The following is a 22,315-nucleotide window of genomic DNA, read 5'->3' as shown; positions in this document are numbered from 1 at the left end:
GTAATGAAAACAGTTTTAGGTGCATTGTGTGGTGTTCAAGGTTTTGGTCGCATCCTCATCATCATCATACTCAGTAAATCCCACCAATAGCAAAGCTAAGGTAGGGTCCGAGGAGGGTAGATGTAGACAGCCTTACCTCTACCAGAGGCTGCTTCCAATGAGACCCCCGGCTCGATTGTAGTTTTGTATCAAGCCTTGGACCTAAGACAGGTAACACTCAAACAATCGGGATAGAGACTGATTGGTGCATGTACCCCCGTGTCTTTCAGCTACCAAGGTTTTGAGTTTTGTTCACTAAAAATAAAGAACAGCAGCCTCCATTCTTCAAATGGAATTCACAAGTCAACAGGAAATGCATATGGTCAGAGTGTAGAACTGTAAATCCAATTCATATGGAGTTTTGACAGTCAAGGTTTTGGTTGCAGCAGCATTATAAAACTGTAAATCCAACAGATATTGTAGTGTTCAAAGTTTGGCTGGTAGAAAAAAGTTGGATGAATCTTTAGAAAAGTTAAAAAACTTTAAATGAGATGAAAAAAAATTAATTAAATAAATATCTGGGATGACCAATTTACCCCTCTATTAATGGACAGATTTAACAGGGGTTAACAAATTGGATGAATCTGGCATGTTTAAGAAGACGGAAATGGCAAGAATATTTTTTTGGATCGAACAGGCAAATTTCGACAAACCACGGGGATGAAAATAGCAATTTACTCTTCTAAATTATATCATGAAAAAGTTGTAATGGAAATTTTTTACCTGGATGAAAAGGGTCAGGAAGGAAGTAAGTTCATGACCAAGTGTATGCATCTTCGTCAAAGGAGTCAACTGACTGATCGAGCAAGTATCTCCATAATCATAGGCATAAACACCTTTTGTCAATGAAGGGCAAGCTGTAGGCTCAACAGCTCTTTATAAGAGAATTCATTTTTCCTTTAAGTTGGGAAAAGACGCCAAAGTTTAACATATTAAAAAATAAAAAAAAATCAGAAAAGATCACTCAAACTTCGCATATTCTAATTAAAATCATTATTTCTTACACACAGTTCTTATTTCCAGCACATAGCTTCTGAAAAGCAGACTTTAACCACAACCCGGACCAGTAACACGCCTTTTTACCGTTTCCAAGTTCCTCGCAGCTTCAAGGAAACCGCACCACACAGTAAAAAAACAAAAAGAAGGTCATTTTAGTTATGTCTTCCGAGGATCATCCAAACCTAAGCAGTTTCATAATTCAAGTTGAATAAACTTCTTTATAATTCCCATCATCTCACTCCCGGGAAACCGCCCAAGAGAACCTCGTGCCGCAGCTATTTCATCCAACCTCCAAACCGAATCACCCGAAAACGCTCGACCCGCTTGACTTATTTCCTCTTCCGCCGCCACATAATCCGACAAGTCGTCACCAGCTTCAACAGTTGGCAGAGGAAACGTATCAAGAGAAGTTTGTAAGACTACTGATTCACCACCAACTGCACCCACATAGTCTTTCAACCGACATAACGTAAACGGGACAGGCTCAAAGCTATGGTCCCCGTATTCAACCGGCGTAGAGTGGTCCCCGGTGACACATAGAAAAAACTGGAATGGACCGGCTGACTCTGCCTCCCAAAGAAGTCTCGCAAGCTGCCCGATAGCTTTGTCAACCGCTTCCAACCCTTTGACTTTAAAAACAGTTGCTTTATCATGACCCGCATCGTCTATTGCCTTTATATGGAGAAAACCAAAATCATAGCCATCGGAAACACCGGGTTTGTGCTCGTCTTCTCCGGGTACAAAAATGTTAGGGCAAGTCCGCACGGGAGCTGATAACGCGTTTGCGATTGCAGTCGCTTTAGATGTCAATAACGTTCGATAATCTCCGGTGGCTCCGAGAGCTTCTAGAATATCAATCCCGAGAGACAAACCGAGGCCAGCTATGATCTTTGTGGGGGCCACCATGCAGGGTCGTAGCCCATGGTTCTTCTCAAACGCCGGAACCTACAAAAATCACAACGTTGTTGTTGTTGTTAAGATTATTTGTTTGATGCGGGATTTTTGTTAAGGGTATAAACCATACCTCGATTCTAATACCGCAGCCTCGTAAAAGGACGATATTGGCGATGTTTTTGCCTTCGGTGGCACGTTTTTTGTTGAGAGGATGAGCGACCAAAATTTTAGAAATCTCTTTGGATAATTCGTTGACGACGTTTGCAGTGTGTTTGGCTTCTTCTGTATTGTCGAGAGGCTTTGCTTCTAGAAGCAAACGATTATCCTTTAGCGGGTCGGTTCCCGATATGTTTCCGCTTAGTTTAGGTCCTTTTACGACAACTCCGCATCTGTGTTCAGTTGCATACCTGAAAAAAGCTAAAAGAGTGTAATCTAATTTATAAAAGATTACCAATTTTATTAAATTTAATATGTCAAGTAGGAGATTATTATCGTTAGAGACTGATTTTTAACACATTGCGCACCTGACTCTGACTTCATACTCGGGATACGATGGCAGCTTCATTTTATCAAGTGCTGCACACAAGATGGGCCCTTCTTCTTCAAAGTGTCTATCGGCCCGTCTGCTGGTAACCACTCCGGTTTTCTCATCGAAAGTTGCAAAGTTTGACTGATGGATTGTCAACACAACGAAAACCGGCATCAAACATTATCTAAAAACAAATACGCTACAAAAGTTGGTACATTCACAATAAGAAAGTACGGCTTACATACTTTAAAAGCGATATCCCCTGGAGCCATGGCCAATCCAGCACCCATCGATTCAAACGCGCCTCTACCACGGTAATAAACCCGCGGGTCATAACCCAACAGAGACAGATGCGCAGTGTCACTACCGCAGCCCAACCCTACTTCAACCGGGTCCATAAGACCGTTAACTCCGGCAGAAGCAATCGCGTCTAAATTCGGCACTTTGGCAGCTTCTAAAGGAGTTTTGTATCCAAATCTTGGAATAGAAACATCCCCCAACCCATCGATTAACACGAATGCAACTCGTTTACGCGGTGTCTCTGAATTAACCATTCTTCTTCTTACACCCCTATCAAGATCATACCATAATCATAACAAACTTGAAGTAGAGAATCTTTCAAGATTCAAAATTTCGTAAAAAATTGATATGGGTATTTCATATTATGATATTCTTGATCCATAATCATGCTATATATGAACATGCACAAACTCAAATGTATACTCTTAAACTATGCAGTTAATGCGGTAAAATATCGGATATCGGTCAAGGACCGATATTTGAGATATAGGTTATCTCGGTGAGATATCGGTAATTTTAATATAATGCAAAATTTACATATATAGCAATTTAACAATAATAATTCAGTCAAATATCGGTGATATACCGGTTATATCGGTCAAATATCGGTGAGATATCGGGTTATATCGGTCAAATATCGGTCAATATCGCCGATAATATCGGTACCGATATTCTGACTGATATTTGACACCGATATTTTACTAGGGGACCAATATGACCGATATAACCGATATCTCACCGATATTAACTGCATAGCTCTTAAACTAGGGTTCATCATCAGCTGATCAAACATATACAGACAAATTGAAAGAACAACCAAATGGATAACCCTATAATCTATGTTACGATTATGTAGTGAGATTGAATCACTAGTGAAGGATGAAAAATCTGGAAAAAATGTTGTATACTTGCATTTACAAGTTATAAAGCAGGAATTGATAGTATAAAGAAGATTGAAACAGAAAGACTGACCTGATTCAGTTGAGGGTTTTGATTTAGAGGAAATCTTGGGAAGATGGTGTTGAAAAAGATTGCGTTTTGATGAATTTTTGGGTATTTGTTCGATGGTTTGCAAGGAGCAAAGAAGAATCTGACTCCCTCATGTGTCCGAATAAAATTAATTAAAATTAAAAAGTGATAAAAGCTAAAAAGCATCTTTAGGAGCCAAACAATAGAATTAGACCTGGCAAACGGGTCGGGTCGGGTTCGGGTCAAAACGGGTCACTTAAAAAAAGGGTTGTTTGGTTCGGGTCGTAACGGGTTCGGGTTGGAACGGGTCCGGGTCGTAACGGGTTTCGGGTCGGGTCGGGTCAGTTTTGTTAAAAAAATGCTTTTTTTTTAAAAAAAAGAGCGAGATTGTACGTCAAGGGGCAATTTTGTCGGGTTGAAACGGGTCCGGGTTGATAATATTTCATCATTCTAACTTGTAAGATTTGTTGTTTCCTAAAACTAGAAGTTGTTGGAATGGTATAAGCTGGCTTAGAGTTTGTTTTCTTTTGACAACCAGATATTTTAAATTCAAATATGTAGAACATTATTTTCAGAAAACTGAAAAGTTATTTACCACACTGAGAGCTGTTGTTGAGGTAATGAAGGTCCTTAGCAAAGACTCTGATCCTGGGGGAGTTGGACGATATATTACGAATGAGGCAGTTCTCTTTATATTGCGTATTTCCTTTTGTTTTAATTAATTTTGTATATTTATTCTAGTTAAAACGGTTAAAGAAACCAGACCAACAATTGTAGGGGTATCTATCGTCTTTCGGTTTTTTATGGTGGGGGATCTGAAATTAGAGTATCTGAGAACTATTCCTGAAAAAGCACCTTCTGAAGAACGCTCATCGTAGAAAACTGATTCATCGCGAAACGGTTCGGTTCGAAGCGGTAATGGTCGAAACGGTACGCGTCGAAACGGTTCGCATCGAAACGGTTCGATTCGAAACGGTACTGGTTGAAACGGTACGGGTCGAAACGGTACTGGTTGAAACGGTACGGGTTGAAACGGCACGGGTCGAAACGGTTCCCGTCGAAACGGTTTGATTCGAAACGGTACGGGTAGAAACGGTACGGGTCAAAACAGTACGGGTCAAAACGGTACGCGTCGAAACGGTTCGTGTCGAAACGGTACGAAACTCGTCTCGTGCGGAAAAGTAAAAAGTACCGAAGCCTAAGTAATCCGAGTTGGAGATAGCGACTCTACAGGCGGATTGCCTCTTGGTTAGAGAAAGCAACGTATACGCTCATTGAAAGAAAAAAATATTGATGAAAAAAATGGAAAAAGAAAAAAAATTGATTGTAAATTCACTTGGTTTTGATATAAGACGGTTGGGAATTGGTCCGGTGATCATTCCTTTAGTTCTATGAGCTTGAGGCGGGAGTAGGTGGACTGTAGATTCTAGTGTGAGACCCTAGGTAGACTGACCGCACTTAAATTAAATTCACATAATAAGGGCTTGAGACTGGATTTGGGTTTAAGGGGACAAGTCTATTTGCAATTGCGGCTAACGTAAGCTTTGGCTTTAATAAAATATAAATAATTTTTGACCCGAGTGATTATTCATCTCTGATTCCGTTGCACAATTCTTTTTCGAGGATGAAAAAAGAGTAAGTGTGGGGATATTTGTATAGTTTCCGTTATTTTTAGTTTCGTTTTAGTGAGAATGTGCATACTATTGATCAGATTGTGTTTTCCAGGTCTTGGTACTTAATATTGCTGAAAATGGAGTGAAAACGAGCCAAAATGTTGAAACGCCAAGTCCCGGAACAAGCTGGAAAAGAGTTGGATTTATTTTGGAGTTTTTGAGAGATGAAGCGGATCAATTTCCGTGCAAGTCTGGTCATTTTTAGCTGTCGCGCTACGCCACAGCTAAACCATATCGAGGTCGCACGACACCACAAATAAATAAAGAATTTCTGCCATTTCATGTAGTGGCGCTACGCCGCGATGAAGACTCTTACCCGTCGCGCGACGCGACGGGGTATTCTAATGGCAAATCTTCGTTACTTTAGACAGTCCTTGGAAAAGGTCGTGCCTTACTTGCCCCGTCGGTGTATTAATCTATCAAGTCAAGTCAAGAAACCTAAACTACCCTAGATCTATGATTGGAAAAGAGTAAGTCAACATTAGGGTACTTACACAATAATTAGACAACTGGAAAGACGTCTAATAACCGGTAGGATTAACGGCCTAGGTAACGCCATAAGTTTCACCTCGAGAAGGGTTGAGGATGTTGGTGTCTTAATTGGTTTAGTACTATAAGATCCCGGTTCCATAAATCATGCAGTTAACTTAATCGGTAATCTCTTAAAATAAATCCAGGATTCTAGTCTAGGTGGTCTCGTTCGTCATATTAGAAAAGCCTTTTGCCTTATTTCGTATTAATCTAGTCTTAGTTTAATTATTTAGTTTAAATAAATTTCCTTAGATTTTCCGTAACACACCCCCCCTAAACAATTAAACAGTTTTAGTCGCGTCTGTCAGTGTCTATTAAAGTCTAGTTTTCGTGATACATAGAGTCTCGTGGTTCGATATCCGGACTTCCTAGGGTTATACTACAGTGATCGGTACACTTGCTGATTGTGTGGTTTAGGTCGAGTCTAGAATTAAAGCTTTTTAGTGTCTAGCTTCGAGAGTCTTATTTAGTTAATTTTTATAGTCTGTTTAGCAAGCATCAGTGGGTATGACATCGACAAACCAAACCTTTTGTGTTTTGCATGCATTTCTTTCAAACGAGCAGGAAGTAGCGTACGCCTAGATCCTGGAGAAGATCAGGTCTATGTTGCACAAGTTTATGAAGCAACATGTAATTTTTACAAATAGAGACCAAGCCATGCTAAACGCATGCTAAAAAATATCCCCGAACGCACACATATATTTTTGCAGGTTCCACATTTTACAGAATATCGTAAAATATTACAAGAATTCCATTACTCAACTGGATTGGGAGGACTTTACTCGTTAGTGAATAACAATGTGTGATTCTCCGAACGAGCAGTTATAGACTATAACCTCGCCAACCTTCATAGACACCTTGTCAGTCAACAACGTGAACGTAAGATTTGTTTTAAATTTATACATTCATATAAATATATACATAATTTGAATATGTTTTATATTTTTCAAATGTTTTTGTTTACCTGCATTAATTTGTATCTGCATAGACCAATTAAACGCTAACATTTTACCAAAATACGACAAATAGAGCTGAAGTCGCACATGATGCTTTAAAAAACAGCTTACTACACCTAAATGCAGTATGGATACCCTGGTGAAAAGGTCGACACTTTGGTATTAAAACAATATTCACAAATAAAGAAATGTTTGGAAGCAAGCAACACCAAGCGAATGAATGACCACCTTGAGATTCCTTTGTTTCACAACCTATTTCGTAAAGTTTCCATCCATGCTCTTAACCTACTAGAAAACGGGCTAAAACGGAGACTATGCACCTTGCGGTCATTTGGATCAACATGTGGCTGTCAGTTGTACATGGATTGCGGGTTGTTATTGGCATGTCGTCTGGAGAAATTGCAAAATAGAGGTACTTATAATATTTTTTCAAGATTTATTATATTAATTTAATATGCCTATGTAATCTTTTGTTTGTTTGCATAATGCATTATTGGGCTCGATGATACAGACACCTTATGGGGAAAACTTGACCTGAATCCATAAAGAGCTGATAATTAAGACATTGACATGGAAAAAGAATTCGAATATGTGAAACAGAAAACGCGTTCCGAACCCCCGCAAGTGAAGAAAAGCACGATGCTAAAGATCAAGGCGGTTTTAACCCACTTATGAGCGACAAAAACCCTCCAGTCGTACAAGTAAACACTCGCGGGCGTCTAACATCGAAGGTTCAACAACAAAGGAGAGACAGAGTGCTATGCATAGCTCAGTTGGGCCTTTCGAACAAAGCAGGTGTGACCCACATGCAGGAACGGTCGTTGTTGTACAATGGGTGTACATCACCTAGATTGCCCTCTTGTTGGGCCAATGTTGTTTGACCAAACAAGGGTGTAAAAACATTTGTTGATTAGTGAAAAGTGCATGATTGTTTGATTGTATAAAATTTTACACACCTTCTCGTAGTCTTATAATCTTCATGGTTCACGATAGCCTCTTGTTGTTGGCATTTAGCTGGGGGGGGGGGGGGGGGGGTTAGGTTTTTTTGGTGTGTTCACATTGGTTCTCACAATAAAGGTGGTTCTCAGATGAACATTACCCTATATATTTATATATTTATATATATTCAGATTCTGGATAATTATGGTGTTCGAAGTGAATTTGGAAACATGCCTTCGATTTTACATTTTGGCTTGAGAAAGTTGAGACATTTTATTTTTGGCCCTGAGCACATCACTAAATTGTAGAATACCCGTATGAAGCGAAAGTACTGACTCACAAGACAGAACACAACATACTGCCATGGCCTGACCCAACTATCCCACTTCTCTTCGTCATAGTGAAAGACATTAACCGGTGAAGAATATCTTAAGAGAAAAACGTTCGGATAGTCCTTGTGGTTTGCTCTGTTTTCACCTATAGTCCCTAAATTTCTAAAATTACAGCTACAGTCCTAACTTTTGTACATTCGTTCTAGGATAGTACCTGAAACGGATGGAAGTTAGTTTTTGGTGTTAAGTGCGTGCAAAAATGACCAATTTTCCCTTAATGTAAAACAAAATAAATTAAATAAATAAATATATATATATATATATATATATATATATATATATATATATATATATATATATATATATATATATATTATATGTGGGACCCACTAACCATAAAAATAAAAACACAACCCCACCCCACCCCCTTTCTCTCTCTACTGTTTCTCTCTACTCTCTCTCCTCATCTAGACACATCTCTCTCTACTCTACTCTCTCTACAAATAAAGCTATTAGATGTGCATTCACAGAAACCAAAATACAAGGATTCATTCAATTTTCATAGCAAAATCAACAAAATAAGGCCATAAAGTAGTTGTTCAAAAAGCTCAAGTTCATTCCCAATGTGCACAAGATCGATCAAAATGAGGCCATAAGAGAGAGATGTGTCTGATAGAGAGAGAGAGATAGTAAAGAGAGAGAAATGGACCAAGGGTGGTGGTCGACGAAAAATCGTGGTGGCGACAACTTGGGTGGAGAAGAAACGGTTGAGGGTGGGGTGGGCTTGTTATTTTGATTTTTAATAAGTGGGTCCCACAAATATATATATATATAGGGTAAGGTTCATGCGAGAACCACCCTTATTGCGAGAACCGCGAGAACCAATGTGAACACAAAATAAAATCAAAAAAAAATCAAAAAAGCACTCAAAAATTTTTTTATTTTTTTTAATATTTTTTCTAAAAAATTTGCTATATTTCGTTACCATAAAAAAAAACGTTTTTTGTTTCGGTTAACAGTTATCTATGCACATGTGCATATGTATCATTACTTCGACAAATTCAGTAATATGTTATCAGGAATAGACAATTGCACTTTAATTTACAATGCCATTCATAATACACTACTTTTTACATTACCAATATTCAAAATGGACATGTGCATCATTAGGTATAACCATGATATAACGTGTTTTGGTACAAACAATTTGTGATTTTGAATGGAGAAGTAGACCCATATACATGTTTTTTGGCTAGTTATATAGTGGTTGATGGTTTGGTTATAGTTGTCAATTTATGATGTAATATGTTGGTTCGATGGTATAAATGGTGTTTACATACATGTAATAAAGTGAAAATATTGGTAATGGTATTGTATTATGGATGGTAGTAGGTAATGGTATTGTATTATGGATGGTAGGAGGTAATGGTAGTGTATTATGGATGGTATGATAGATGAAAGGGAAAGTGTATTCAAAGTAGTGTATCAAAACGCCTTATTTCATGTTGATACATATAGATGCACATGTGCATTTCTAATATTGGTAATGTAAAAAGTATTGTATTACACATGGTAGTGTAAATGAAAGTGCAATTGTCTAATAGTTGTAATGAATTACGGAATTTGTCAAAGAAATGACAAAAATGCACATGTGCATGTTTGTGTATTATGGATGGAATGATAGATGAAAGAGAAATTAGTGTACCAAAACACCTTATTTGATGTTGATACATATAGATACACATGTGCATTTCTAATATTGTTAACGTAAAAGTAGTGTATTACACGTGGTAATGTAAATGAAAGTGCAATTGTCTAATATTTGTAATGAATTACGGAATTTGTCAAAGAAAAGATACAAATGCACATGTGCATGGATAACTGTGACTCAGATTTTTTTTTTTTTTTTGAATTTTTTTTTTATTTTTTTATTGTAAACTAAATATAGCGAATTTTACCAAAAAAAATATTAAAAAAATAAAAAAAAAATTTGGGTGTTTTTTAGATTTTTTTAGGAGTTACTGTTTGTGTTCACACTGGTTCTCGCGGTTCTCGCAATAAAGGGTGGTTCCTAACGGATCTTTGTCCTATATATATATATATATATATATAATAGTTTAAGTTATTTTGTTTTGTAGTAAGAGTATTTTTTGTCATTTCACTCTCACTTAACTGAGAAAACTATGTGATGTTAGGCCTAGGGACTATCCGATAATGAATGTGCAAAAGTTGGAGACTATAGCTATAATTTTATAAGTGTATGAACTATAGGTGAAATATGAGAAACCACAAAAACTACTTGGACACTTTTCTCATATCTTAATGTGTAATTTGTTAGTTATGGTGAAGACACTAACAAGTGAACAACTATCCCCTTTACTTCCTCTTGCGATACAGTTCGGTCACCACCATGGTAACCCTTGTGACAATGACAAAGGTGTGGCTTAGTGTTTGATAAATTAAATGCTGCGGGCATGAATTGAACTTGAGTCACTTTTTTAAAGCAAATTTCTTTAATTCTATTGTCTGTGAGACTTGAACCTAAGATCTCTCCTTAAGGTGTTTAAAGACCAATGAACCAGCACCTCATTGGCTGAACTTAAGTCACTTCGAAGTCTCTTTTTTACCACATCACCACTAGCTCATTCTATTTAGAAGGGGCAATCTTGACCCAAAGCCTTCCAAATGGGTCAATTTGGGTTGTTTTTAAAATTATATGGGTTCATTTGGGTAAGATATTTTAACTAATTGGGTCTAATGGGTCACTTAAAATTCCATCTTGTTATTTTCGGGTCAAAGCGGGTCGACAACATTAAAGAAATGGGTCGATGTGGGTTAGTGTCTTAAAGAAACGGGTCGGGTTTCGGGCCGACACGGGTTTCTGCACAGACGGGTTTCGGATCGCAACAGGTTTTGGGCCGGCACGAGTTTCCGCACGAGACGAGTTTCGTACCGTTTCGACACGAACCGTTTCGACGCGTACCGTTTTGACCCGTACCGTTTCTACCCGTACCGTTTCGAATCAAACCGTTTCGACGGGAACCGTTTCGACCCGTGCCGTTTCAACCCGTACCGTTTCAACCAGTACCGTTTCGACCCGTACCGTTTCAACCAGTACCGTTTCGAATCGAACCGTTTCGATGCGAACCATTTCGACGCGTACCGTTTCGACCATTACCGCTTCGAACCGAACCGTTTCGCGATGAATCGGTTTTCTACGATGAGCGTTCTTCAGAAGGTGCTTTTTCAGGAATAGTTCTCAGATACTCTAATTTCAGATCCCCCACCATAAAAAACCGAAAGACGATAGATACCCCTACAATTGTTGGTCTGGTTTCTTTAACCGTTTTAACTAGAATAAATATACAAAATTAATTAAAACAAAAGGAAATACGCAATATAAAGAGAACTGCCTCATTCGTAATATATCGTCCAACTCCCCCAGGATCAGAGTCTTTGCTAAGTAAAAGTGCAGAAACTTTATTAATCTGAATGATCATACATAGGAGAGGATCGTATATAAAGGATCCAAAGAATAAACAAACCCTAGCACTAAATAAGGAAAGAGATAAATCTGGAACAAATACAATATCTATCTCTAAATATATACATAACAATTATAAACTATATCCGTTAATAGCCCCCCGCAGTTTGATCGGTCATCGGACAAACGGTCAAACTGGACCTGAAAGAGTGAAAAAGCTGCCTCGAAAGGCCTTTAGTGAAGATATCAGCGTATTGGTAAGATGAGGGAACGTGCAGAACGCGAATATGACCAATGCGCACCTTTTCCCGAACAAAATGGATATCAATCTCAATATGCTTCGTTCTTTGATGCTGGACCGGGTTATCTGACATATAAATAGCGGACACGTTGTCACAATAAATAACCGAGGCCTGTTTCAATGGAACATGTAACTCAAGTAACAAGTTTCGAATCCACGTGGCTTCTGCGACAGCATTAGCAACCCCCTTATATTCAGCTTCTGCACTGGATCGTGAAACAGTGGGCTGTCGCTTAGAAGACCATGAAATAAGGTTATCTCCCAAGAAAACACAATAGCCACTTGTTGACCGCCTGGAGTCAGGACAACCACCCCAATCAGCATCAGAATACGCAGTTATTGAGTGCGTACCAGAGCGAACCATCCGAATCCCATAATCCAAGGTGCCTTGTAAGTAGCGCAAAATCCGTTTCATGAAAGCATAATGGGAGTCGTGAGGTTCGTGCATAAATAAACAAACCTGTTGCACTGCGTAGGAGATATCTGGCCTGGTAAAAGTTAAGTACTGAAGCGCCCCTGCCAGACTTCGATAAAGAGTCGGGTCATGAAAGAGAGGCCCGTCAGTCGCACTTAATTTAGAAGAAAGATCAACAGGAGTTGCACAAGGCTTGCAGTCTGTCATTGAGGCACGTGCAATAATCTCTTTGGCGTATTGAGATTGATCCAAAAATAGACCCGTCGGTCGACGCGTAACCTTAATTCCCAAAAAATGGTGTAATTGACCCAAATCTGTCATAGCAAACTCACGTGAGAGTTTTTGAATGATATCATGGAGGAATGCATCTGAAGAGGCAGTCAGGACAATATCATCAACATATAAAAGGAGATATGCAACATTATGACCCTGGGTATAAACGAACAACGAGTTGTCGCATACACTGCTGCGAAAACCCTGTGAGAGAATATATGTAGCAAACCGGGTATACCAAGCCCGTGGTGCCTGTTTGAGGCCATAGAGAGACTTCTTCAACCTGCATACAAAACCTGGATAACGCCTGTCAATAAAACCCGAAGGTTGATGCATATATACAGTCTCATTTAAATGGCCATGTAAAAACGCATTCTTCACATCTAACTGATGAATTGGCCAAGATCTTGAGACTATCAATGATAAAACAGTCCGGATAGTAGCCGGTTTGACAACCGGACTAAAAGTCTCCTCACAGTCAATACCAACAGTCTGTGATTTCCCATTAACGACCAACCGGGCTTTATATCTCTCTAAAGTTCCATCGGACTTAAATTTATGTCGAAACAGCCACATGCATCTAATAACCGGCTGATTCGTAGGCCGTGGAACTAATTCCCATGTCCCATTTTCTTGTAAGGCAGTAAACTCAGCTTGCATGGCACGCGACCAATTCGGGTCGGTTAGGGCCTGTGTATAAGAGGTGGGAATGGGTGAGATGGAAGGGGTGGGGGTGGAGTGGTGAATAGTTTTAAGGGTACCAGATTTGGAACGAGTGGTCATAGGGTGAGTCGATGGTGGTCGGGAAGACGGGGCAGACGACTGAGCTGGAGCAGGTTGTGGTGATGTCGGCTGCTGTGGTGGGGGATGGGAAGGTGGTTTAGGCCGGCGGGAATAAGTAAACTGGTATGGGGTGGTTGTGGATGGGGACGTGGCAAGGGTGGAGATGGTGGTGGAGGGGCCGTGGTGGGAGGATGGTGGATAAGGGTGGAGCGGTTGAAAGAAAAGCCAGGTGGCAGGTTTTCATCAAGGAAGTTATACGAGGGGATAGGTGTTGGTAATGAGAAGGGAAAAGTGGCCTCATCGAAGGTGACGTGGCGAGAGATGGTGACTTTGCCCGTGGTGGGGTCGAAGCAACGGTACCCGCGGAAATCCGGTGGATAGCCAAGAAAAATACACCGGATAGAGCGAGGGTGTAGTTTATGTGGTTGGGTAGCCGAAGTATTTGGATAGCAGGCGCACCCAAATACTCGTAGATGGTCATAGGTAGGATGTCGGAGGTAAAGAGCAAAGGTAGGTGTATAGAAGTTAAGGCGTGTGGTTGGAAGGATGTTGTGTAAATAGGCAGCCGTGTGCAATGCTTCGACCCAAAAGGACGGTGGTAGGTGTGCATGGATTAAGAGAGAGCGAATGATGTCATTAAGTCGACGTATCATTCGTTCCGCACGGCCATTCTGTGATGAAGTTTGTGGGCAGGAAAATCGAAATAGAAGGCCGTGTTGGGTAGCAAAGGTTTTGAAGGCGTTATTGTCAAACTCACCGCCTAAGTCACATTGAAAAGTTTTAATGTTTCTGTTAAACTGTGTGGCAATTAGTCGGTGAAACTTGACAAAGGTAGGAAAGGTTTCGGACTTTATTTTAGAGGGTAAACCCAAATAAAATGCGAGTAATTATCGATTAAAACCATGTAATATTTATACCCAGATTTGCTGAGTACAGGTGATGTCCACAAATCACAATGAATAATGTCAAATGGGGCAAACGTAAAAGAAGAAGATGCATAAAATGGTAGACGTTTACTGTTTGATAATTGACACGAATGACAAAAAGTAGACTTTTTGGTCTTATTACATGGAAAATTGAAAGTACGAAAAAGAACATCTAAAACTTGAGCGCCGGGGTGACCAAGACGATCGTGCCATGGCCGAGATGTGGTAGTGAGAAAGCTTGCTTGGGCAGGTAGCTCGGGTTTTGTGATTGGATAGAGGTCCCCGGTGCTATTGTGGCAGGAAAGGAGGCGCCCAGTTCGAAGGTCCTTCAAAGAGAAACCAAAAGGGTCAAATTCGATCGAAACATGGTTATCACGAGTAAAACGACGCACAGAAATTAACTTTTTGATAATTTGTGGACAATGTAAAATGTTAGGTAGGACATAGGTGCGGTTGGGAAGGTAGAGGTAACCTGTTCCAGACCCTTGAATTGGTAAAGACGCGCCATTGCCAACTAAAAGTTTACTACAAACAGGAAAAGAGTCACGGTGTTCAATCATACCTTGCTCATCTGTCGCATGACCGCCAGCTCCAGAATCCATGATAGTGTTAGGGTCATAGGTGAGATTCATTGAGGCCATAGCAGCTCCAATGTCAGATGGGCAAAGTGCATTGTACGCCGGCTGTTGCGGTGACCCGGAACCAGGTGGACCTTGCTGGTGCTGTCCGTAAGTATTTGGGCCTACATGGGGCTGGTAATAAACAGTCTGAGGTGGACCAGGATGCTGAGGAGGTGTGGATGGGTATGCAGAATTTGGGGCTGCTGTGTAATGGGCTGTTGGTGGGCCAGAGGGCTGCTGATAAGGTGTAGCGGGCTGATATGAAGGTTGGGTTGGGTAGGGGCATGGTGGTGTGGACCACCAGGCCCATTGGGGATAAGAGGACTGTTGAGGGGCCCATGGTTGCTGATATTGCTGCTGTCCCTGTGAGCGGCCATAACCACGACCCCGACCGCCCCTATAGGAGCGGCCACGACCGCGGCCGCGACCGCCACGAGAGTACCCTGTGTGGTTAGGAGGTTGTTGGTTGGGTGTAGGGGAGTATGAGGGGTAAGGGTTCGTTGAGTGTTGGTTATTGGGTGTTTGGTTTTGGGCCATTAAAACGGAGTTTGTAGATTTTTGGCGAGCCTCAAGACGTATTACCTCATCATTCAGCATATTCCTGGCTAAGTCCCATCCTGCATTATTAGCATTGATTAGAGACGCGGTCGTATCAAACTCGGCGGGAAGACCGCGTACAAGTTGGAGGACAAGCCAATCCTCAGTGATTGGGTGGTCCACATCTGCAAGTTGGTTAGCAAGGTCCTTCAACTGTTGACAATAATCATCCAGGGATTTGCAAGCAGAAAGTGTCAGGTTGCAAAATTTTGTTTCTAAGGCACCAGCACGAGCCTTCTTATTGCTCAAAAATTTCGTGTTTCTAATTTGACCCATGCAGTACGTGCAGTGGACTCGTTCTCCAGGACCGAAAGAAGGAGGTCATCAGATAGAGTGGCATAAATCCACTGAAGAACAAGGGCATTGAGTTCTTTCCAAGATGGATATTCCGGAGACTTGGGTTCGGGTGGGGGTGTCTCATCGATGTGATTGAGAACTTGATATGCCGTAGCATGTAACCGAAAAAGTTTTATCCAGGCACTGTATGTAACTTTCTTGCCATCCAAGGTTCGGATTTTGCTTTGTATGTTGGTAACCGAGTAGGCGGGGTGTAGGTTGGATTTGATGGCAGATTGGGAGGAGTCTGGTTGAGCAGTTTTGCCATCGCCGTCCATGGTAGTGTTCGAGAACAGGGGATTGCGACGGCAGGGATTGAAAGAGATGTTGCAGGGTTATCAGCCGAAGCTGGGTAGGGAACCGAAAAAAAGAAGCAACAGCGATTTGGTAGAGAGCCGAAGCTCTGATACCATAAAAGTGCAGAAACTTTATTAATCTGAATGAATGATCATACATAGGAGAGGATCGTATATAAAGGATCCAAAGAATAAACAAACCCTAGCACTAAATAAGGAAAGAGATAAATCTGGAACAAATACAATATCTATCTCTAAATATATACATAACAATTATAAACTATATCCGTTAATACTAAGGACCTTCATTACCTCAACAACAGCTCTCAGTGTGGTAAATAACTTTTCAGTTTTCTGAAAATAATGTTCTACATATTTGAATTTAAAATATCTGGTTGTCAAAAGAAAACAAACTCTAAGCCAGCTTATACCATTCCAACAACTTCTAGTTTTAGGAAACAACAAATCTTACAAGTTAGAATGATGAAATATAATCAACCCGAACCGACCCGGACCCGTTTCAACCCGACAAAATTGCCCCTTGACGTACAATCTCGCTCTTTTTTTAAAAAAAAAAAAGCATTTTTTTAACAAAACTGACCCGACACGACCCGAAACCCGTTCTGACCCGGACCCGTTCCAACCCGAACCCGTTCCGACCCGAACCAAAACAACCCTTTTTTTAATTGACCCGTTTTGACCCGAACCCGTTCTGACTCGAACCCGTTTTGACCCATGACCCAACCCGACCCGACCCGACCCGTTTGCCAGGTCTAATTCTATTGTTTGGCTCCTAAAGATGCTTTTTAGCTTTTATCACTTTTTAATTTTAATTAATTTTATTCGGACACATGAGGGAGTCAGATTCTTCTTTGCTCCTTGCAAACCATCGAACAAATACCCAAAAATTCATCAAAACGCAATCTTTTTCAACACCATCTTCCCAAGATTTCCTCTAAATCAAAACCCTCAACTGAATCAGGTCAGTCTTTCTGTTTCAATCTTCTTTATACTATCAATTCCTGCTTTATAACTTGTAAATGCAAGTATACAACATTTTTTCCAGATTTTTCATCCTTCACTAGTGATTCAATCTCACTACATAATCGTAACATAGATTATAGGGTTATCCATTTGGTTGTTCTTTCAATTTGTCTGTATATGTTTGATCAGCTGATGATGAACCCTAGTTTAAGAGTATACATTTGAGTTTGTGCATGTTCATATATAGCATGATTATGGATCAAGAATATCATAATATGAAATACCCATATCAATTTTTTACGAAATTTTGAATCTTGAAAGATTCTCTACTTCAAGTTTGTTATGATTATGGTATGATCTTGATAGGGGTGTAACAAGAAGAATGGTTAATTCAGAGACACCGCGTAAACGAGTTGCATTCGTGTTAATCGATGGGTTGGGGGATGTTTCTATTCCAAGATTTGGATACAAAACTCCTTTAGAAGCTGCCAAAGTGCCGAATTTAGACGCGATTGCTTCTGCCGGAGTTAACGGTCTTATGGACCCGGTTGAAGTAGGGTTGGGCTGCGGTAGTGACACTGCGCATCTGTCTCTGTTGGGTTATGACCCGCGGGTTTATTACCGTGGTAGAGGCGCGTTTGAATCGATGGGTGCTGGATTGGCCATGGCTCCCGGGGACATCGCTTTTAAAGTATGTAAGCCGTACTTTCTTCCTTATTGTGAATGTACCAACTTTTGTAGCGTATTTGTTTCTAGATAATGTTTGATGCCGGTTTTCGTTGTGTTGACAATCCATCAGTCAAACTTTGCAACTTTCGATGAGAAAACCGGAGTGGTTACCAGCAGACGGGCTGATCGACACTTTGAAGAAGAGGGGCCCATCTTGTGTGCAGCACTTGATAAAATGAAGCTGCCATCGTATCCCGAGTATGAAGTCACAGTCAGGTGCGCAATATGTTAAAATCAGTCTCTAACGATAATAATCGCCTACTCGACATATTAACTTTAATAAACCTGGTAATCTTTTATAAATTAGATTACACTCTTTTGGCTTTTTTTTCAGGTATGCAACTGAACACAGGTGCGGAGTTGTCGTAAAAGGGCCTAAACTAAGCGGAAACATATCGGGAACCGACCCGCTAAAGGATAATCGTTTGCTTCTAGAAGCAAAGCCTCTCGACAATACAGAAGAAGCCAAACACACTGCAAACGTTGTCAACGAATTATCCAAAGAGATTTCTAAAATTTTGGTCGCTCATCCTCTCAACCAAAAATGTGCCACCGAAGGCAAAAACATCGCCAATATCGTCCTTTTACGAGGCTGCGGTATTAGAATCGAGGTATGGTTTATACCCTTAACAAAAATCCCGCATCAAACAAATAACCATAACAACAACAACAACGTTGTGATTTTTGTAGGTTCCGGCGTTTGAGAAGAACCATGGGCTACGACCCTGCATGGTCGCCCCCACAAAGATCATAGCTGGCCTCGGTTTGTCTCTCGGGATTGATATTCTAGAAGCTCCTGGAGCCACCGGAGATTATCGAACGTTATTGACATCTAAAGCGACTGCAATCGCAAACGCGTTATCAGCTCCCGTGCGGGCTTGCCCTAACGTTTTTGTACCGGGAGAAGACGAGCACAAACCCGGTGTTTCCGATGGCTATGATTTTGGTTTTCTCCATGTAAAGGCAATAGACGATGTCGGTCATGATAAAGCAATTGTTTTTAAAGTCAAAGGGTTGGAAGCGGTTGACAAAGCTATCGGGCAGCTTGCGAGACTTCTTTGGGAGGCAGAGTCAGCCGGTCAATTCCAGTTTTTCCTATGTGTCACCGAGGACCACTCTACGCCGGTTGAATACGGGGACCATAACTTTGAGCCTGTCCCGTTTACGTTATGTCGGTTGAAAGACTATGTGGGTGCGGTTGGTGGTGAATCGGTAGTTTTACAAACTTCTCTTGATACGTTTCCTCTGCCAACTGTTGAAGCTGGTGATGACTTGTCAGCTTATGTGGCGGCGGAAGAGGAAATAAGTCAACCGGGTCGAGCGTTTTCGGGTGATTCGGTTTGGAGGTTGGATGAAATAGCTGCGTCACGAGGTTCTCTTGGGCGGTTTCCCGGGAGCGAGATGATGGGAATTATAAAGAAGTTTGTTCAACTTGAATTATGAAACTGCTTAGGTTTGGATGATCCTCGAAAGACATAACTAAAATGACCTTTTTGTTTTTTTTACCGTGTGGTGCGGTTTCCTTGAAGCTGCGAGGAACTTAGAAACGGTAAAAAGGCGTGTTACTGGTTCGGGTTGTGGTTAAAATCTGCTTTTCAGAAGCTATGTGCTGGAAATAAGAACTGTGTGTAAGAAATAATGATTTTAATTAGAATATGCCAAGTTTGAGTGATCTTTTCTGAATTTTTTCTTTTTTTAATATGTTAAACTATGGCGTCTTTTCCCATTTTCGTTGTCTCCGTTGCACTAGTTATGTTCTCCCATCTATTTTACGCTATAATGCATTTAGACCTCTCATACTTTGACTTCTGAACGATTAAGAGGCTGTATAATGCATTTAGACCTCTCATACTTGACTTCTTAATGAGGCTCTTAATGGTTCAGCACTTAATGGTTCAGACTATTTGTTTCACGAGCAGATGTCTGAATGGTTCAGACATTTGCCATTGAATGGTTAAGACCTCTAATCTGAACTGGTGGGACATTTGCCTCTGAACGGTTAAGCATTATACAGCCTCTTAATCGTTCAGACCTCTTACTGGTTCAACACTTAATGGTTCAGACCTGACCTCTTACTGGTTCAGCACTTAACCATTCAGATGTTGCCAAACAGCCCCAAGTCATATGTAGTGTGCCTTACCTGGAATGAAAACTACGTGCGAGACCAAATCAAATGTTAAGGTCAGAAGTTATAATGAATCCATCAAGCCCGGGTAGTTAAGGATTTGCAATATCTGAGGCTCTAAAAGTAGCAGGATAGCAGCTAATAATAAAGATACCAAGTATTTGTTTAGGAAGTGTTTTGACTTTTAAATCACAATTTATTACGTCACTGTTGTTGGGGAAGAATGTATTGAGTAGACCTGGCAAACGGGTCGGGTCGGGTCGGGTCATGGGTCAAAACGGGTTCGGGTCGAAAAGGGTTCGGTTCAAAGCGGGTCAATTAAAAAAAGGGTTGTTTTGGTTCGGGTCGAAACGGGTTCGGGTCGGAACGGGTTCGGGTTGGAACGGGTTCGGGTCGGATCGGGTTGGTTAAAAAAATGTTTTTTTTTTCAGCCCAAGATTGCAACCAATGGTCGAGTTGTTGATTTACACTAGTACATAATCACTTCAAACTTTTGATTTACCTAAAGTTTATTGTTTTTGTTGGCTCTTAATCGATTGCAGGTTCATGTCTTCATGATGGCTTGATCATTTGTTAAAAACAGTTTTCCATTGCAGATTTGCAGGTATGCGGCTTACGTTAGTCGAATAAATTTCCATAACTATGTTTTATACAGAATAAATTTCATTGAATAGACGGATTACTGATAAAAAAGGATTGTGAGGTTGAAATGGCAAATCATGAGGACGACTGCACATTCGACATTGACAGTATTGCTAGTGAATTGGAACTTCTTAATAATTTAATCTAGAAACAGAGCTATACAATTTTCAGTTAATTTATACTTTATACTCTACCCGACTATCTGATGAACTCTGAATCTGAATATAGCTAACGAGCTTGAGTAACAATGATCACTACACTTGAATCTTGCGTTTATTCTTGATAGAGATTCTTGGTCGAAACGGTTCGATTCGAAACGGTACAGGTCGAAACGGTTCGATTAGTGCTTGCCTACCGCTACCAGCGCTTGAGTCCCTCAGGCAGAGGTGTCCACTGTCTAGTTAAAATCTGGCTTTTCTAGCAGGTGGTGCAGTGATAAGTGCTTGCCTACCGCTACCAGCGGTTTACATGATTACATCACCTCATTGGTTGACAAAAAAAGGACTATGAACGTTTTCAACATCTAGGTCCATACAACCGATATTGCAGGCGTGCTGTCACCAGCTGTAATCCAAGCTGTTGGGTTCGTAGGCCGAGCCACAGCCAGCCCGTTTATTGATTTCTAAATCACTAAGTTATCAACCCTAGATCAGTCTATATATACATATGCTATGTACTTGTGATCATGATTGTCACTCAATAAAGAATTACCTAATTGCCACCCGTGGAAGTAGGTCAGTATAAAGTATAAACCGAACCACGTTAAACCCACAGGTCATTTATTGCTTTCGTCGGTGTTCATGTGTGCAGTGTGCTTAATCATCCTAACACAAGCATAAGTACTTAGCTACACAATCCAAATGCTAGCAAAGGGGACAGTAATTAGGTTTAATTAATCAACAGGATCATTCATCCTTATAATGAGCAATATGACCTAATACTTATAACTGATCTACATGATCAGGAACTAGGTCTTCCTTCCTATAGCACAATCAATCAACCAGTCATAACATTATTTAATCTTAAATTCGTTGCAGATATACAACAACTTTAGGGGCATTATTCATAAATTCTACTACAGATGAAGACTACTTTAGTCAGTAAGAAGATGATTTGTAAAGAAAAGAACCCTAAAATGAATTACCTGATGCGCAGACGATGTGAATGAGCTATGAAGCCGATTTGATGGTGGTGACTGAGGAAGATGCTAATTTCAAGCCCTAATTTTAATTTCCATGTACGGAAAGAATCCGATATTGTTGGTCGCCGTTGCAATTGCAAAGCTTCTTTCTATATGTTTAGGTTCAATTTGGTGGTTTTAACAAAAACAAGGCCTCTTAGTGTTAGTTTAGGTGTGGTTCGGACCTCAAACTGATTCAGCACTTAATATGGTTGAGCTTGTTTGTTTCACGAGCAGATGGTTCAGACATTTGTCTCTGGATGGTTAAGCATTATACTGAGTATGAATGGTTAAGACCTCTAATCTAGGGCTGTAAACGAACCGACGTGTTCGTTCGTTAAGGAACAAGCTTGTTCATGAACTGTTCACGAACGTTTACCGAACGAGATTTCTTGTTCGAGTTCGTTCACTAAGGAAACGAACATGTTCGTGAACTGTTCACGAACACTTACCATATGCTAAT

The 22,315-nt window shown here is 40.5% G+C and overlaps 2 protein-coding genes across 3 annotated transcripts; one reads left to right on the top strand and one right to left on the bottom strand.

Moving 5' to 3' along the window:
- Nucleotides 1–943: 943 nt before the first annotated feature.
- Nucleotides 944–21,977, bottom strand: LOC110926518 (probable 2,3-bisphosphoglycerate-independent phosphoglycerate mutase). 2 transcript variants are annotated; one of them, XM_022170301.2, is made up of 5 exons: nucleotides 21,817–21,977; nucleotides 2,707–3,031; nucleotides 2,457–2,602; nucleotides 2,063–2,339; nucleotides 944–1,983 (listed from the first exon to the last, which is right to left on the bottom strand). In XM_022170301.2, the coding sequence occupies exons 2-5, from the start codon at nucleotides 3,013–3,015 to the stop codon at nucleotides 1,231–1,233; spliced, it is 1,485 nt and encodes a 494-aa protein (XP_022025993.1). In that variant the 5' UTR covers nucleotides 3,016–3,031; nucleotides 21,817–21,977; the 3' UTR covers nucleotides 944–1,230. The 2 variants fall into 2 exon arrangements, with proteins under 2 accessions (XP_022025993.1, XP_022025994.1); XM_022170302.2 differs by lacking the exon at nucleotides 21,817–21,977 and adding an exon at nucleotides 3,734–3,879.
- Nucleotides 16,936–19,348, top strand: LOC110926519 (probable 2,3-bisphosphoglycerate-independent phosphoglycerate mutase). The gene is made up of 5 exons (XM_022170304.2): nucleotides 16,936–17,174; nucleotides 17,543–17,867; nucleotides 17,976–18,121; nucleotides 18,240–18,516; nucleotides 18,596–19,348. Exons 2-5 carry the CDS (start codon nucleotides 17,559–17,561, stop codon nucleotides 19,346–19,348), a joined length of 1,485 nt encoding a protein of 494 aa, XP_022025996.1. The 5' UTR covers nucleotides 16,936–17,174; nucleotides 17,543–17,558.
- Nucleotides 21,978–22,315: the final 338 nt, after the last annotated feature.

This window comes from Helianthus annuus, chromosome 17 (genome assembly GCF_002127325.2).
Source record: "Helianthus annuus cultivar XRQ/B chromosome 17, HanXRQr2.0-SUNRISE, whole genome shotgun sequence".
In the NCBI taxonomy this organism is placed as follows: domain Eukaryota; kingdom Viridiplantae; phylum Streptophyta; class Magnoliopsida; order Asterales; family Asteraceae; genus Helianthus; species Helianthus annuus.
Note: the sequence above shows the minus strand (reverse complement) of the source record. Positions and strands in the feature narration are given on the sequence as shown.

What these genes read in the sequence shown, in the direction of transcription:
- LOC110926518 (XM_022170301.2), bottom strand. Translation starts at nt 3,015, where the DNA reads ATGGTTAATTCAGAGACACCGCGTAAACGAGTTGCATTCGTGTTAATC. An exon ending in CAGGGGATATCGCTTTTAAA is followed by an intron (nt 2,603 to 2,706) that starts GTATGTAAGCCG and finishes ACAATCCATCAG; the next exon opens with TCAAACTTTGCAACTTTCGA. An exon ending in GAGTATGAAGTCAGAGTCAG is followed by an intron (nt 2,340 to 2,456) that starts GTGCGCAATGTG and finishes AGCTTTTTTCAG; the next exon opens with GTATGCAACTGAACACAGAT.
- LOC110926519 (XM_022170304.2), top strand. Translation starts at nt 17,559, where the DNA reads ATGGTTAATTCAGAGACACCGCGTAAACGAGTTGCATTCGTGTTAATC. An exon ending in CCGGGGACATCGCTTTTAAA is followed by an intron (nt 17,868 to 17,975) that starts GTATGTAAGCCG and finishes ACAATCCATCAG; the next exon opens with TCAAACTTTGCAACTTTCGA. An exon ending in GAGTATGAAGTCACAGTCAG is followed by an intron (nt 18,122 to 18,239) that starts GTGCGCAATATG and finishes CTTTTTTTTCAG; the next exon opens with GTATGCAACTGAACACAGGT.